The 18,779-nt window shown below is 45.1% G+C and overlaps 1 protein-coding gene across 1 annotated transcript in view; it reads right to left on the bottom strand.

Moving 5' to 3' along the window:
• Positions 1–12,879: 12,879 nt before the first annotated feature.
• LOC145342364 (phosphatidylinositol 3,4,5-trisphosphate 5-phosphatase 2-like) overlaps positions 12,880–18,779 on the bottom strand; it is a 107,552-nt gene continuing 101,652 nt past the window's right edge. Inside the window, exons 26-28 of the mRNA XM_080187885.1 lie at positions 17,826–18,573; positions 16,740–16,855; positions 12,880–13,458 (exon numbers count right to left, since the gene is read on the bottom strand). Coding sequence (XP_080044011.1) covers positions 13,365–13,458; positions 16,740–16,855; positions 17,826–18,573 — 958 coding nt within the window. The 3' untranslated portion in view covers positions 12,880–13,364. The remainder of the gene's footprint in view (positions 13,459–16,739; positions 16,856–17,825; positions 18,574–18,779) is intronic.

An 18,779-nucleotide genomic window follows, 5' to 3' on the forward strand; every position in this document is an offset into this window, starting at 1 on the left:
TCCAGAAGATGTGCTAGTTGGGTGCAGTGGCCATGTTAAGTTCTCTCTCAGTGTTCTGGACCAAGGGATTTCATTCTTCATTGTCATTTTTAATTGCTCACTAACTTATACCATTACAGCAATCCTAATTTTTAAATAAAATTGCATTAAAAAAATTAAAATGGATTTATCATTGCAAAGTGCATGGGAAGATTCTCGTAACAATTTAATCTGCTTGCATGTAACAAGTATTATGCATATTAAATTACTGCTGCTGGATATTATAATATTAAATTCCGTGTTTAATAATGACAAGAATGGAGAGAGGCTATTAATTTATTGCGAAGGCTAAGTACCATCCATAACATATAAATGATTACAGTAATTAGCAAAGGTTAAAGTAATGAATGGAATGGTATGATGCATATTCTGTAGCCACATCAAAAAGAGATACAATAAAATGTGATAATTACTTGGAGGAATGGCCAACCACTTGCGCGTGACTAGTTGTGACTATTTCCTATTCTACAGCTAGTTTTGACAGTGCCCTGTTTGCCCACAGACCATTATGCTTCTTAATTATCTCAGCACAGCTGTTAGGTCATAGTGTGGCTGTACTGTTGAAACACGCTTATGCAAAACAACATGTTATGTTTCTTACAGAAACCTTGCGGACAGAACTAGCTGTTTCTGCTCCACCACAACTCATTTGTTCTCTACCAATCCCAATGTCTCGTAGCCAAGGGCTTTCCTCACAGTAGTGTGAACAAACAACGAAACACAAAACACAGAATGAACCGACAGGGAATAATATACTGGGGATACTGGAAACTGAAATAACAACAGAAAGTGTTGGAAAACCCCAGCTGGTCTGACAGCATCTGTGGACAGAGAATAGAGCTTCACGGCGCCAGGGGCCTGATTTCAATTCTGGCCTCAGGTGACTGTCTGTGTGAAGTTTGCATGTTCTCCCTGTGTCTGTGTGGGTTTCCTCCGGGTGCTCTGGTTTCCTCCCACACTCCAAAGACGGGTAGGTTAGGTGGATTGGCCATGCTAAATTGCCCCTTAGTGTCAGAGGCACTAGTAGGGTAAATATGTGGAGTTACGAGGGTAGGGCCTGAGTGGGATTGTTGTTGGTGTAGACTGGATGGGCCAAATGGCATCCTTCTGATCTATGGGGATTCTATGATTCTATGATAATAGACTCCAGCATTTTCCCAATTGATGTTAGGCGAACCAATCTAAGGGGGAGGCAAAGGCCTAGTGGTACTTTCGTTAGACTATTAATCAAAAAACTCAGCTGATGTTCTGAGGACCCAGGTTCAAATCCTGCCAATGGCAGATGGTGCAATTTGAAATCAATAAAAACAAAAAAAATCTGGAATTCAGAATTTAGTGATGACCGTGAAACCATTGTCGGAAAATCCATCTGGTTCACTAATGCCCTTTAGGGAAGGAATTTGGCCAACCTTACCTGGCCTGGCCTACATGTGACTCCAGAGCCACAGCATTGTGATTGATTCTCAACTGCCCTCGGGCAACGAGAGATGGACAATAACATTTCCTGTTTTCTCCCTCTTTTTTTTGAATAACGGGACTATAATTGCCATGTTCCAATCTGTCAGGGCTGTTGCAGAATCTGCAGAATTTTGGATGATGATCACTAACGTATCCATTATTCCCTTTAGTCCTAGGACTGTAGACTATCTGATCCTGGGGACATCCAGCTTTCAGTCCCATTAACTTCTCCTGAACTATTTTTTAGTAATATTCATTTCCTTCAATTCCTCCTTCTCACGAAACATCTGGTTCCCTATTATTTCTGGCCAGTTATTTGTATCTTCCACTTTAATTGTTCTGCCATTTCCTTGTTCATTCTGCAGACATGTCCTTGTCATCGTGAACAAATGATATCTGTTTGTATGTTTTGGGCTGTTGACTCATCTATTATTGTGAATTTTCCAAGGCATTCAGAATAGTCCCTTTAAAGTTGTCCTTTTAAGATTTTTACTTCTTTTTTCACAATGGCCATGCTGCTAGCTCTTGTTTCCTCTACCCTCCACTTTGCTTTCTACTTTCTTGTCTTCCATTTCTATCTTTTATTTTCTCTATCTTAAGTCTCTCCACTCCTTTTCCCATCTCTCTGCCACTCTAGCTTAAACTCTCCCCGACAGCACTACCAAAACCCCTGTGAGGATCTTAGTCCAGGTCCTGCTGATGTGCAATCAATCCAGCTTTTGCAGGTCCCAGCTTCTCCAGAATTGGTCCCAGTTTCTCCAGAATTTAAATCCCTCCCTCCTATATCATCATTCCAGCCACACATTCGTCTGATCTATTCTCGTTTTCCTGATCTCATCATTACATGGTGCTGGGAGTAATCCTGAGATTATTACCTTTGAGGCCCTGCTTTTTAATTTATTTCCTTGGTCTCTATACTCTGCTTGCAGGTCCTCATTCCTTTTTCTTTCACTTATTTCATTGATGCCGATATGGATCATGACCTCTGGCTGTTCACCCTCCCCATTCTGCATGTCCTGTGATGTCAGAATGTCAGTGATATCCTTGATCACAGCACTGGGAAGGGAACATACCATCCTGGTGTCATGTCTGCACTGTAGAAATGTCTGTTCTCCTCACAATAGAATCACCCATCATTATGTTCTTCCATTCTTACTTCTCACTACCCCCCACCCCCAAAATACCTCCAGGCAGCTGATGGTGCCACTCATGGTGCCACAGATCTGGCTCTTGCTGCAGTCCCTTGAGAAACTATCTCCCTCAAAAGTATCCAAAATGGAAAATCTGTCAGAGAAGGGAGATGCACCCAGGGGACTCCTGCACTACATGCTAGTGCTTTTGCTCTGTCTGGTACTCACCTATTCCCTTTGCTCCTGTGCATATTACCCGCGGTGTAATTACCTCACTGTACATGTTGACCATAAGACATAGGAGCAGATCTAGGCAACTCGGCCCATCGAGTCTGCTCTGCCATTCAATCATGGCTGATATTTTTCTCATCCCCATTCTCCTGCCTTTTCCCCATAACCCCTGATCCCCTTATTAATCAAGAACCTATCTATGTGCTGTAGTGTTCTATGTTCTATCTCTGTCTTAAAGATACTCAGTGACCTCCCTCCACAGCCTTCTGTGGCAAAGAATTCCACAGATTCTGGCTGAAGAAATTCCTGCTCATCTTTGTCTTGGAGGATTGTCCTTTTAGCCTAAGGTTGTTCCCTCTGATGTTAGTTTTGCCTACTAGTGGAAACATCTTCTCCACGGTTTACTTTGTCTGGGCCTCGCAGCATACTGTAAGTTTCAACAAAATCCCCCACTCATCTTTTTAAACCCCAACGAGTACAGACCCAGAGTCTTCAATTGTTCCTCATACGACAAGCTCTTCACTCCAGGGATCATTCTTGTGAACCCCCACACTCTCCACCACCCTCTGAAACGACCTAGCAAGCCACTCAGTTCAAGGTAAATCAGGGATAGGCAAAAATTGGTAGCCTTGCCAGCAATGTTCATACCCTAAAACTAGATGAGAATCCACAGTCGAACAATTGTGAGAATCTTATTTTGCATCAGAGGGCCCTCTTGTGGTCCAACAATATTATTTCCTGTTTTTTATCATTGTCAGAACTTGTACTGACAGTGAACTGGATTGCCCTTGTTGGATTAACTTCAATTGAAATTTGCACGGCAAATTTTGAGTGAGGAATGGTATTTATTTTACAATTAGCTGGTCAGAAATGTTGCCTCATATACAATGTGAAATGGAGGCCTGACACTCTTCGAGGCAATTACTGTTTTAAATTTCCATTCTGTAGCTGATGGTGATGCTTGGTCCAAGATGTAAGTGTAGGCCTCAGCCCTGGTTCAGACAAGTGGAGCACACAGGAACATCTGCTGTTTATAATATATAAATGATTTGGAAGAAAACGTAGCTGGTCTAATTAACAAGTTTGCGGATGATACTGTGATTGGCGGAATTACGGATAGTGATGAAAATTGTCAAAGAATACAGCAGGATGTAGATAGACTGGAAAATTGGGTGGAGAAATTGCAGATGGAATTTAATCTGGACAAATGCAAGGTGATGCATTTTGTTAGATCCAATTCGGATGGGAACTATAAACAGAGTTGAGGAGGAACTTCTTCACTCAAAGAGTTGTGAATCTCTGGAATTCTCTGCCCGTTGAAGTGGTGGAGGCTACCTCGCTAAATATATTTAAGTCACGGGTAGATAGGTTTTTGGTAGGCAAGGGGATTAAGGGTTATGGGGAGAAAGCGGGAAAGTGGAACTGATCCACTTCAGATCAGCCATGATCTTGTTGAATGGCGGGGCAGGCTCGAAGGGCTAGATGGCCTACTCCTGCTCCTATTTCTTATGTTCTTATGTTCTTATAAATCAAATGGCAGAACCATCAGGAGCGTAGACACACACAGGGAGCTCTGGGAGTACAGGTCCACAGATCCTTAAAAGTGGCAGCACAGATGGAAAAGAGTACGTGGCATGCTTGCCTTCATCGGATGGGGCATTGAGTAAAAAAGTTGGCAAATTATGTTACACTTGTACAAAACATCGGTTAGGCCACATTTGGAACTGTGTCCAATTCTGCTCACCACCCTACCAGAAGGATGTGGAGGCTTTGGAGAGAGTGCAGAAAAAGTTTACCAGGATGTTGCCTGGTATGGCGGGTATTAGCTGAGAGGAGAGATTGAATAAACTGGGATTGTTCTCCCTGGAAAGCCAGAGGCTGAGGGAGCAAGCTGATAGAAGTTTATAAAATTATGGAGGCATTGAAAGGGTGAACAATTGGAAGCTTTCTCCCAGGGCAGAAATGACAATTATAAGAGGACACAAGTTCAAGATAAGGGGGAAAAGGTTCAGCGGAGATGTGCGAGGGTTGTTTTTTAACACAGTTGGTGGTGGGGGCCTGGAATGCACTACCAAGTGAGATGGCTGAGGCAGATATGTTAACTACATTTAAGATTTATCTTGATAGGCATGTGAGCAAACGGGGAATAGAGGAATATAAGCAGTTGGTTAGATAGTTAAACATGATCGGAGCATGTTTGGAGGGCCGAAGGGCCTGTCCCTGTGCTATACTGTTCTTTGTTTTTTTGTTCTTTGTACAGGAACATAGGAATTAGGATCAGAAGTAGGTAAATTCAGCCCATAGATTCAATCAGATCATGGCTGATTTCTCCCTGGTCTCAAATCCACCTCCCTACCTGTTCCCCATGTCTCCTTAACCCATTCTTATTAGAAATATATCTAACTCCATCTTGAAACCATTCAATGATTCAGACTCCACCGCCTTATGGGGCAGCGAGTTCCACAAATTCACCCCCCTCTGTGAGAAGTAGTTCCTCCTCATCTCAGTTTTAAATCTACCGCCTCGCAACCTCTACCTGTGACCTCTTGTTCTAGATTGCCCCACAAGGGGAAACATTTGGGCCCTGGTTTTACCGGCGTGCCCTCCCCGGAATTGGGGCAAGCGAGGCACGCAGAACGGCACTCTCTGTTGGCCTCGGGCACGATCTTACGAGCCTCAGGCGGACATGCGGTAAAATTTCAGCCTATGTTTACTTCATCAATCTCTTTTAGTATTTGATATAAGTCGATCTGATCCCCTCTCATCCTTCTAAACTCCGGCAAGTACAAGCCCAAACTGTTTAATCTCTCTTCATGCGTCAGCCCCTTCATCCCTGGAATCAACCTGGTGAACCTCCTCTGAACTGCCTCCAAATCCTTCCTCAAATAAGAAGCACAACTTAAAACTCTTTACGTTGGGTTCTATGTATTCGGTTGCTGACCAGATTCATTATGCAGTAGTTCTGAGTGGAGTTTATCACCCTGACTGTGGAAAATAGGCAGTGAAGAATAAAGATGAAAGTTGCTGAGTTGCAGTTTATTAGTGTGAGCCAATTCTCCGTGAGGTTCTCTGCAATGTGATGGCCATTTAACCACTGCAGGACCCAAATGTCCTCGGGATCCAGGACACATGGTCGTCATATTTGGGATGAGCTGAGAAAACTGAAGGTAAAATTCCCTGTGGGGAAAGGGATCAGCGATAGCTGCATTGACCTTGTAGCTTGATCTAGCTGAAGGGAGTGCCGTCAATGAAATTGAGTCATCAACTGGATTTGCCACTTATTTCACCTTGTGTACCCAATGTTGAGAAATTTGCAGCCTCACAGTACATTAGTATGGAGGATGCAGGATCCAAGAGGATGCTCTTGACCGAGTTCATGACCTGTCATGCATTAAAACTGAACTGTTGACTCCAGTGAAATTTACTTTCTGAGAAAGAGACCAATTTCAAATCTTTGGGGCTTTTGTGCGTGGCCTCACACTTAATATTGTGCTTATGTGCCCTCCCCTTGACCATCCACCCGTTCTGCTCAGATCCAGGCCAGTATTGATACCAAAGGACACATAAATTGCCCAAAATCAGCTTGCAAAGTCATGATAGGTTGGGACTGTCCAGTCCATTGTTATAGCAGGACAGCCAGGATTATCAGAGGCACTGTTTTGACTGAACTAGCATTTGGGGTCTAATTTTCCATTGCTGATACTGGGATATTGATATCAAAAACTTCCATCTCAGTTTCATATCCTCTTAACCCAGTTTAATTTTCCATCTGTAAAAGGTTGGACTTCCATAAATTGCCAACAACAGGGACTTCCAACTAAAGTAGTGTGTTCCTGAGCTCAACAGTTACATGCAACACTTATATTCTGCCTGTGCTCCCAGGGATAGCTCCTGCATACCCGCCACATGGCCTCAATTGTAGCCGCTTTTTTAAAATTCAATTGTGGGGCATGGGCATCGCTGCCTGGACAGCATTTATTGCCCATCCCTAGTTGCCCTTGAGAAGGTGGCTTCTTGAATCGCTGCAGTCCACGTGCTGTGGGTTGACCCACAGTGCCATTGGGAGGGAATTCCAAGATTTTGACCTCGTAACTGTGAAAGAATGGTGATATATTTCCAAATCAGGATGGTGAGTGGCTTGGAGGGGAACTTGCAGGTGGTGGTATTCCCATGTATCTGTCTTTCTAGATAGGAATAGTCATAGGTTTAGTCAAGGTGCTGTCTAAGATTCTTTGTTGGATTGCTGCAGTGCACCTTGTAGATAGTATACACTCCTACTACTGAGCATCGGTGGCAGAGGGAGTGGATGTTTGTAGGTGTGGTGACAATCGAGCGAGCTGTTTTGTCCTGGATGTGTCAAGCTTCTTGAAACTGCACCCATCCAGGCACATGGGGAGTATTCCATCACACTTCTGCCTTGTGTGTTGCAGATGGTGGACAGGCTTTGGAGAGTCAAGAGGTGAGTTACTCGCCACAGTATCCTCTGACCTACTCTTGTAGCTATTGTGTTTATGTGGCGACTCCAGTTGCACTTCTGGTCAATGGTAACTCCAAGGATGTTCACGCTTGACCACTCGGTCTACACTATCTAAGTACTCGCAATTCCTCATAATGACCTCAGCTGAACAGGAGCACCAGCTAAGAGGATTTGTAACAAGTAGAAATGAGGATTTACTTTCAAAATAGCCACACTTACCCTCTGACTGATGAATGATGTGACCATTTCTAATGCATCAACTGTAGGTGATGGGAGAATTCCTTACAGGAAAGCCCTTCAAATGCATTGTCATCAGCCAGCGAGAGATGGGGAAAATCTCAGAACAAGACCTCACCGCCAAGATTCTCATTCCTGTGGTCTCGCAACATTTTCCACTAGAGTCTCCATTTTCAACTGAAGGTCGGCAGAGGTAACACTTTCACGAATAACAATATACGTCAAATCTAACAGACAGCTTTCCACAAACATTGGTACACAGGTAAGGTATGGCCCAAGAAAGAATTGATTAGTTCTTGGCCAAAATATGGCAGTGCCGGTGGGGGTGGGGGAGATGTGGAGAGGCAGGGAGCACTCCAGTGTACTGCCCATGCATGACCCTTTCTTCTCCCTGGGGGCTGTGCTTAGCTGTGTGCCCGGTGGGTTCTGTTTGCCGGGCACATGTCATGGGGAACCTGTCATGATTAACGTTGGTGTGGTCTTGTGCAAATGAACAAGCCAAAGTCGGGGGGGAGAATCAGGCTTAAACACCTGATCGGCATTATAACTTAGATGTAAATGGAGATCGCAACTTTAAAATCTGGGATTTGCATTACCTCATTGATGGGAGCGGGGATATTCAGGGGATATTCATATGGGGAAATCTGCCCCCCCACCCCCCACCACCACCACCCCCGCACTCCCCCCCACCCCACCACTCCATTATCAAAACTTTTTTGGGTCGCTCCCTGCCTCCTGTTGTGATATGTGGTAATTGTTCCTTTAAGGACAACACAGCACTGTAAGGGTCTCCTGGTTTGGAAGACCACTTGGGACTCAGAGTGGGTAATTACCCTATGAGGCAGCTGTTATCTGGTTAATAAATCCTTTTTGTGTTCACAGATTAAATTTAAAGTTTATTTATTAGTCACAAGTAGGCTTACATTAACATTGCAACAAAGCTACTGTGAAAATACCCCAGTTGCTACACTCTGGCACCTGTCTGGGTACACAGAGGGAGAATTTAACATGGACAATGCATCTCACCAGTATGTCTTTTGGACTGTGGGAGAAAACTGGAGCACCCGGAGGAAACCCACGCAGGCACAGGGAGAACATGCAAACTCCACACAGACTGTAAACAAGGCCAGGAATTGAACCCAGATATCGGGTGCTGTGAGGCAACAGTGCTAACCCCCGTGCCAACTTATCTGTGAAAGTGCATCACTACATCCCTGAAAACAGTGTCTAAAAGCTCCTCACAGTCAGACAAATTCCAATTGTGTCATTAAGAGGATGCTTGTGGTGAAAGAGTATCAGTTTAGTTCCAATGGATTTCAAATTTGATTTTATTGCTGTATTCAACCAGACAAACATAAGAAACATTTTCTCAAAAAATATTTTTTTTTAATTCTGAATATATTTATGTGCACTTCAGAACTCCAAGCAACACATTAATCAAAAAGCTTTAGAAATTACAAGGTTGAACTTAACAGTGGACTGCTTTTAATAACAATTCTTTAGAAAGCTTTCGATATTTATAATACATATATATCAAAATCAACATTCAACCAAACCCATGCAATATGCAACAATCTGCAATAGGCTTCTTTTACATTGGACTATTACCCTGATTTAAAAGGAATCAACATTGAAGTACATTATGTGCACAATGGCATTGTATTAAATACCAAAGAAAATTCACAATTTGTACCATGGAGTTGCCATCTCTAAAGGTTCGTGCCAAGTGCCCATTCCTCCATCTGATTCATTGCCTTCTGATTCATTGTTCAGTGTAGGTCTTACAGGACAAAGGGGGTTTGGGACAAAGGGAGCCTGACTACCATCATGTATTTTGATTTCCCTAATGCATAGAACCTGGGTGTAACTTCTGTTCATTCTCAGATCAGAATGTGTGTTCATGGCAACAATGTCAATCATTGGGATTCCTATCGCAGATGCCGGTACAATTGTGCAAATGCCTCACAGGCCCATCTTCTCAGAAATTCAATAATCAACGTTGTTTTGCTCAAATGAAGTATCAGTAGAGACTAAGTTCAAGATTTTAAGTGTGTCAGGGCAGCAATGTCATTCTGTTCTGGAACATAGCAGAATTTTACTCTATTGATTTCAGGGCAGGATCTATAGGGGAGTGTGAAACTCACTCTCCCAGGCTACGGCACAGGTGAGAAAGATGAAATCTATCACAACTGTTCATGATCCTGACAGTGTTTTTGAGGAATTGGCCAGCTTTAAACCAACCATGTCCATGTTCAGAGAGGACAGATCACTGGACAGGATCACTTGGTAGTCCTGGCAGAGACCTCGGAGCAGTCTGTTTGCCTGATCTATTAATCACAGAAATGTTGGGAAAGCTAGAGGATAGTCAGGAAAAACAAAATGAATCCTGAGAATTAAAAAAATGGGTGTGTATTAAATTGAGCATGGACAGATAGGGCTAAGGCCGAGATTTATGCCAATCTCACGTTGAGTAGTAGATTCCTGTAAATCACAATTAGGGTAAAACATAAAAACAGGTGTTACACGAGAAACGGGAGCAGGTTTAGGCCATACAGTCTCTAGAACCTAATCTACCATTCAGTAGATAATGGCTGATCATCTCCCACCCCTCTCCCTTAATGTCCCGAAGTCTATCAATCTCAGCCTTGAATATACTTAAGTACTAAGAATCCAGAGTGCTTTGCGGTAGAAAGTTCCAAACTCTCACGACCAACTAAGTGGAGAAATTTCACCTCATCTCAGTCCTAATAGGTGAAGTCCTTAGCCAAAGTCATGGGCCAGAACTCTCTGGCCATTCACGCCAACAGGATTCTCTGATACCACTGGCAGTGCACTTCTACCCATGGGGTGACGGCAATGGGAATTCCCCTTGATAGCAGCGGGACCTGAGAATCCCTGGTGTTCCTAGGTGTCTACTACCCTTGTCCTTCAAGATGGTCGTGGGTTTGAGAGCTGCTGCCTAAAGAGCCTTGATGAATTCCTGCAGTGCCTCTTGTGGAGGGTACACACTGCTGCTACTGGTTGTCGGTGATGGAGAGAATGAACCTTTGTGGAAGGTGCTTTGTGCTTTGTCCTGGATGGTGTTGAGCTTCTACAGTGTCGTTGGAGCTGCACACATCCAGGCAAGTGGAGAGTATTCCATCTGACTCCTGACTTGTGCCTTGCAGATGATGGATACGCTTTGGGGAGTCAGGAGATGAGTTATTTGATGCAAGATTTGTTGGGTGGAATTTTCCTGTCCCGCCCACTATGATTCCTGTGGGATGCAAAAGCCTGTTGATCTCGAGCAGGATTTCCCAGTTTTGGGGTGACCATGGCCTGAAAATTCTGCTTTCAGCCTCTGAGCTGCCCAATGTAGCCACAATAATCATATGACTAACCAAGCCTATATGTTTCATTGAAAGCAATTAACTCTTTCAGAGAATGTAGGCCTATTCTATTCAATTATTCCTCACCGGACAACCCTCTCATCTCAGGAAGTCATCTCATGAACCTTGTTCCACCTTCTCTCAGTCAAGAATATCCTTCCTTCAGTAAGATGATGAAAACTTTACAATTTCTTTGAGTGTAGTCTGACTTAAACACTCAAGGGGATGCCATATTCCTTCAGATGGTCCTTTGTATGGATAAAACTTAATATTTGAAGCTACTAAAATAATCTTTGATGCACATTCAAGACAACACGTTCAGGAAAATGCAATCACAGAAGCTTTCCAAGTGTTCTACAACTCAAATACCTCAATCTGATGCTATCAAAATACTTTCAAAGATAAACATGCAGGTCTTTATGAGGAGAATTTTTTTCTTAAATCTTTATAAAATGCCAGAAATTTGCTTCCTGCTGTGCCTAAATTTTCAGGCATAAAGACAGGATGTGGAATACAGGAAAATCACCTGAGCTTCTCTTTTACATGTGGGGTTGTGAAAAGTTCATAAGTAACAGAGTACGTTGGTGGAGTTGTTGTGAAATTGGCACAGAAGATCAAGAACATTTGGACATATCACAATGAAATGATTTTCCGATGCTATAGTTAGGAAAGCCCATCAATGTCTCTACTTCTTAAGGAGGCTAAGGAAATTTGGCATGTCCACAAAGACTCCCACCAACTTTTACTGATGCACCATAGAAAGCATCCTTTCCAGATGTATCACAGCTTGGTACGGCTTCTACTCTGACCAAGACCGCAAGAAACTATGAAGGGCTGTGAACGAAGCCCAGTCCATCGCGCAAACCGACCCCCCATCCATTACTCCATCTACACTTCCTACTGCCTTGAGAAAGCAGCCAGCACAATCATGGACCCTACGCAATCAGAACACACTCTCTTTCACCTTCTTCTGTCAGGCAAAAGATACAAAAGTCTGAGGTCATGTACCAACTGACAAGGGGTAACAGTGGTTAGCACTGCTGCTTCTCAGCGCCAGGGACCTGGGTTCGATTCCCAGCTTGGGTCACTGTCTATGTGGAATTTGCACATTCTCCTCGTGGGTTTCCTCCAGATGCTCAGGTTTCCTCCCACAGTCTAAAGGTATGCGGGTTAGGTTGATTGGCTGTGCTAAAATTGCCCCTTAGTGTCCTGAGATGTGTAGGTTAGACGGATTAGTGGGTAAATATGTAGGGATATGGGGTAGGACCTGGGTGAGATTGTGGTCAGTGCAGACAAATGGCACTGTACTGTAGGGTTTCTATGGTTCTATGACTCAAGAGCAGCTTCTTTCCGACTGCCACCAAACTTTTGAATGACTCTATTAAGTTGATCTTTCTCTCCACCCTAGCTATGACAATAACGTTACATTCTGCACTCTCTTCTTTCCTCTGCAAGTGCTATATAAACAGTATGTTTTTGTCTGTATAGCACAAGAAATAATACTTCTCACTGTATCCCAAAACATCTGACGATAATAAATCAAATCGAAAATGTGTGATTTTTCTCACTCCTGCACATCCTGGTTTGACATTCAGAGAGTGCATTTTAAAACCTTCTCTCTTGGAAAGCAGTCCACAGATGTTTCTTTTCAGTCCTGCTGGTCCGGCTGTGTGGAAAAACTGATTTTCTGGAACCCGGGCAGGTACAAAACAGAAAAATGTTGGGAATTTTCAGCAGGTCTGAGGGCACCTGTGGAGAGAGAGTAGAGCCAACGTTTCGCGTCTACATGACCCTTCGTCAGAGCTGTGTTCAGGGTAACCCACCTTTCCACAGGAAGACTCAATAGGTAGTAAACTTCTCATTTTCTTACACAAGAGGCCTGTTTCAGATCTGGGCCCTTGGCTCCCATTTTCATACGCCTTTGCCAATATGAGTGCCAACCCTTGATGCCAAAGCATCTATCTTGAGCTGGAGAAATGCGTGCAGATCCAGGCCATGAAGTCCGCCACCATGACCAAACTGGGTCCCCTTCCAGGCTCAGGATCATTGACTCCCGGCTTAGGGAACTCCTGTCCCTGGGTCTGGCCCCCTAGCTATCATTTCTCTTGTAAAGAGTGAACAGATCTGATGGAAAGGATAGCTTTGGACACATAGGAGTCCAACGGCGGGGCCTCTGCTCTTTTCCCCAAGACTGGTCTTGTCCCAGGGCTATGCTGGATCCTCCATCGAATTTTATCCCCACAGTTTCTTCCAAACGTGTCAGAGGACTGTCAAGGTATGTTCTGATTAGACGCTTCACACAATGCTCTATTGTTTAGTCCAGAATTGTTTTCAAAATGAAATTAGAAAAAAGGCTGGTGTTACGTTAGCCTGTGGTCCTTTTGCCATTGACGGGAGGGGTGGAGGGGAGGGCAGGGTGGTTCGTCAAGGTTTACTTGAAGTCCTTATTTCCAGAAGCAACTTCCTGTGAGTGGGATCGTTGACACCAGCTTCCTTCAAGTCCTCTTCTGTGATGTCACTGAAACAGAGGGGGAGAAAGAGACATTGTCAGAATCTACTGGAAGCTACTTCCTGCACAATTGCTATCATTCTATCAACCATGGGTGGAATTCTCTAGCCGCGTGATCTAAAATCCGGAAATTCCTGCCCGACCATCAATGGCGCTTCACATTCTCCGTAACCCGCTCGCTAAATTCTACTGCCGGGTGGGATGGGAGAATTCCGGCCCGTTATTGTGACCTAGTGGCCCTGTTAGCCTCGGGTGTAGACCCTGTAACGGCCACTAAATCACCTGGGCAGCCAAAAACAGGTTGGCAAGATTGAAATCTTTCCCGCAGCCCCCACTCACTGCCAGTGACACGATCAGGTTCATGTCCTTTCTGATTTCGGGGGGAGGCAATGGTCTTGTGGTATTATCGCAAGGCTATTAATCCAGAAAGCTCAGCCCATGTTTCGGGGTCCCGGGTTCAAATCCCATCATGGCACGGTGAATTTGAATTCAATAAAAATATCTGGAATTAAGGATCTAATGATGACCATGAAACCATTGTCGATTGTCGGAAAAACCTATCTGGTTCACTAATGTCCTTTAGGGAAGGAAATCTGCCGTCCCTTACTTGGTCTGACCTACATGTGACTCCAGAGCCACAGCAATGTGGTTGACTCTTCACTGTTGTCCAAGGGCAACTAGGGATGGGCAATAAATGCTGGGCAGCCAGCGATGCCCAGCTCTCACAAATGAATAAACAACTTTCCAGACATGACAATGCATTGACATATCATTAAGGGTTGGGTGCCATGAAATATCCTACCCCCCACCCCACTATCAGAGAAAACAACTCATGATGGCCATGCCAGGGTGCAGAGATGCCATCAGGCTCCCAGGCTTTGAGGGACATGGCTGGGAATTGCAGGAAGCACACGCAGGGGGAGTTACTCTCCACCAAGGCGGGGCAGGGGGAGGATTTACGTTTTTCCAGGTAGGGCTGGGGTGTTCCCCTTGTCTGCCAGAGGTCTCGATCTCCATGGGAAGGGGGAGTCCCAACTATCTCTGCAATGGATGAATCCTAATCTCCGTGGAGGGTCCCAATTTCCAAGGGCTTGGGGGAGGGAGTCTCGATGCCCGTTATAGGAGGGGATGGGGACTTAAACTAAACTCTGAGGTCGAGGGGCTGGCTGTGTGACCCTCGGCAGCACTCTGACATTGCACAGAGCACTGTTAAATCAGGTGAGAGACGGCCGCAGTGAAGCAAGCGAGTTTCACACAGCTTTTCCTCACTTGCTTCAACAAACAATCTGCGCAAGTTTGGGAAAATTGAGCCCCATGTTCCTTAGCCAAATGAATCAAATCAACCTGTGCAAAAGCCATGACTTATCACACAGCATTTTGCAGACCTCGTGCTGATTGTGTCTGCATTATCAACCTTTGACAAGCCCAAGCGAGGCACAGCTTTACTGTGTAAAAGCATTATACTTGACTAGATGACTGGTCTGCATATAGATGTAAAATAATGATTTAATGTGCCTGACTCAGTGCAGTTTATAATTTTGTGGAGGAACGGTGGAAGTTTAAAAAAGGTATGACCACAGAGGCAGGAACGCTGGACTTGTTTAAGGTTTACTTAGATAGAGCGAAATAGGGATGGAGGGTTATAGGAGACGGTTTTAAATAAGGGTCAGAGCCTCGGGACGTTCCTGGAAATCTAATGTTACGTGTTGATGTTTTTCTCTTTTACTCCGCAAGTGCATCAGTCCACCTTGTTGTCTAACGAGGGGTATACACGTGGTGGGTCGTGCGTGGGTTGCTCTCGGATGTTTCGAGAGTAGCCTAGTACTTTGCGTCGTTTGTGTACGCTTAAACTGGACCAGCAGATGGGCACCACAACAGCTCAGTGACTATCACTGTTAGCTGTGCAGATACATGGATTCGGGCCACTGTCTGTGGGAGTTTGCACATTCTCCCTGTGGCTGTGTGGGTTTCCTCCGGGTGCCCCGGTTTCCTCCCACACCCCAAAGATGTGCTGTTAGGCTGATTGGTGTAGCAAATTGTCCCTAAATTACTCTCCCCTTAATCTGGTTTCCAATGGGGGTACCATAAGCATAGACATGGGTCAAGGGTGGAGGAGGGAAAACACATTGTTAAGATGGCAGCGCTGGCTCGTTGGGCCGAAGGGCCTGTTTCCCATGCTGTGTTGTTCTTTGTTCTTTGACCCACTGCCATGTTGATCACTTAGAGCAGAATTCCCTACTCCGATGAGCTGTGAGTGGAGGACAGCGTGGGATGCTACTGGGTTTGTCAGAGGGAAAAGAGAGGGATATGATCCCTGGAAGGATAGGGGCAGCATGGTTGGTGCAGGATTGGAGGGCCGAAAGGCCTGTTCCTGTGCTGTAATATCCTTTGCTCTTTAGAGAACTCTGGCCTGATTGGGTTGAACATGACCTGCCAGAAACTTCTGATCAACAGTAGGAAGATATTTGCCCAGACGCCCCTTAAAAAAAGAACAAAGAACATATTTGGCCTTTTCGAAGATCTACACCTTTAGGTCTATGTTGGGCCCAAACTGAGATCCTTTGCTCTCAGTGGGTGTGGAAGCTGTTGGGAATATAGGAGCTGTATTATGGTAGCTTGGGAATGCCCAGGAACTGTGGCAGTCATTGGGGTAAGCACACACAGGACAGGGGACCCAGAGGGAGGGTTGGAGACAAGTCGATAAGGTGCCTGCATTTCTGGTGGGAGAGCTAAGGCTGGAGTGGATTTGAACTCATTGGTGAAAGGAAAGTAAGTTAACCATTTTTCTAATTCAGCGCTAACTTCTGTTACATTATCTGCAGCTTGGATGCCCACTGAGCTAGTTCCAATGGCTTCACGTCACAGATCAAAGAGAGTTTTAGACCACCAATCTCTATTGGTATGTTACATAGCTTACATAGAAACATAGAAGGTTGTAGTAGGAGGAGGCCATTCGGCCCTTTGGTTGCTGAATTACAGGGCAGCAACAGTCTGAATAAGACACAAGCTAAGCTTCATCCACCATCTCCCGCACTCCATCACACACCCTCCCTTCTTCAGCTTGACAACGCTCACCAAGATAATAAACAATTGGCTTCGTGTGTGTAAATACTGATAAAGAAATAGCCGGAATTCTCCCACCCTGCCCGCCACTGCAATTGTAGCGGGCAGGTTGTGGACAACATGAAGACCCTTTGATAGTCGGGTGGGAACTGCTGGTTTTTGGACCAGCGCTGCCGGAGAATTCCGTCCAGCTGTCAGCATCAATTGAGCGCTTTCGCTGCCGTTACCTCCAATATTCCAAGTTATCCCATCCGTTCTCGATCAAACCCGCTTCGTACTTATCCAGGCCAAAGTGCTTCAGAAACTCGGAGAGAATGCCAGTGCTGCTGCGATTGTCAAAGGTCTGAGGAGACAGAGAAGAACATTTTAATCATTCGGAGACGAAGGAGAATTTCCATTTTCACTTGCATGTATTGCTTTGCTTTTTTGTTTTGTATTTATGAATAACTGGGACAGCTTTTGGTGTATACTCACAGCAGTTAGGCTGAGGCTGTCTAATGCAGTGCCAGTTTTTGGTTGGTGCATTTCACATAAATTCTGAAGGGGAGAAGGCAACACGAACGTTGTCCAATCCACGGTGAGTGAGTTTTAGTGGGAGGTCAGGGAAGCTTACTATTTTTATTCAGGAGCGAACATTCACCATCATCTATAGAATCATTGGGTGGGATTCTCCTCCCCACCCACCCCCCCCCAACAGCATGTGCTGCGGTGGTGGAGATGGCCTGCCATCGGTTGGCAGTGGGATCTTCCAGTCCCTCCGGAGTTTCCCATTGTTAGCACCCTCTGCTGCCGGGGAATCCGCGGTGGGGGTGATGCCATTGGCGGTACCGAGAGGTCCCACAGGCAGGATTGGCCAGAAAACCTCACTCACAGAAAACGACTTACATTTTTAAAGTATCTTTTATGAGATTAACAAACGAAAAAGATGCGCAGATTAGGTTAACTGGCCATGCTAAAGTTGTCCCTTAGTATCCTGAGATGTGTAAGTTAGAGGGATTAGCGCATTAAATATGTAGGGATAAGAGGGTAGGGCCTGGGTGGGATTGTGGTCAGTGCCAACTGGATGGGCCAAATGGCCTCTTTCTGCACTGCAGGGTTTCTATGATTAACTAACTCATCATAAATTAGGAATTTAGATTATTTCGTCTGTTTATCTCAATACCAGACTGTCCAACACATTTGTCCAATAAGGTGTTTGGGAAGCTGGTTTATGTTGGCATTATAGAAATAAATTCTTAACACCGAGTGAAAATAAGAATTGCTTATTCCCTGGATTACATCAAAATGATCTGTTTTATTTTTTATTTCCATACCCCAGCCTCGATGGTCCTGCTCTTGACTGGTAATGGTGGAGGTACATCCATCCGTGTTGGTCGTGGCTGAACGTCTGGGCCTTTGTTTCTAGCTGGCAACCGGGGACTCACCGTTGGCCGTTCTCGAACAGGAAGGGGGAGCTCAGACCGGTTGGACTGGCGGTCCTTACCGCTCAAAGACTTTGCCATGTGGGGATCATCTGGCTTTCTTTCGGAGATTTTGTCTTTGACCTCGTTGATCAGTGAAGCCTGGGGCCCACCTTTGCCCGCCACCTGGGGCCTGGGGAAGCGACTGGGCGCTGCAACGGGGGCTTTGAATTCTTGGGAGTCTCTGGGTGACGTGGCACTCTTGTGCCGCTCTTGGTTGCCTTTGGCTGCTGCGGCCTGGTGACCTTTGCCCCATACGTCTGCGGAACTGGCATAAAGCGGGTTGTTCTGCATTTCAACTTCCATCACTTTGGAGAAGTTGTGCTGGGACTGATCATAAGAACTGCGTGGACTTTCGTGCTCTGAAGAACCGCCTTCACTGTTTAAGTGGCGGAAGGATGGGTCCCTTGGTTTCTCCATCAACGTCGGAGGCAGAGGTTGTGGCCTGTTCCTGGGGATAGTTTTTGACGCTGGAATTCCTGCATTTTCCTGACCGCCTGCCCCAGACTGGGGGTATGGGAGTCCTTCCAATACAAAGTAGGCTGGGTTGTTGTAACTGTTCAAATGGCTGTCATCTTCTGCTGCATTGCTTTGTTTCATCCTGAAAACAAAATAATAAAGGTCAGATTGAGATTGAACGTGCCGTCAACTACCCTCAGTTCGAGACAGTTTAAAGTGAAAGAGGATGTATGTCTACTAAAGTTCTCTGAAAAGGGATTCTTGCCAACAAAACCCGTTTCCAATACACGGAAATGTTCAATTCATAGCAATCCAAAAATACCAGCCCTGAGTAACCCTTCCTGTGCC

Source organism: Carcharhinus amblyrhynchos, chromosome 4 (genome assembly GCF_965287045.1).
Source record: "Carcharhinus amblyrhynchos chromosome 4, sCarAmb.v2.hapA, whole genome shotgun sequence".
Taxonomy (NCBI): domain Eukaryota; kingdom Metazoa; phylum Chordata; class Chondrichthyes; order Carcharhiniformes; family Carcharhinidae; genus Carcharhinus; species Carcharhinus amblyrhynchos.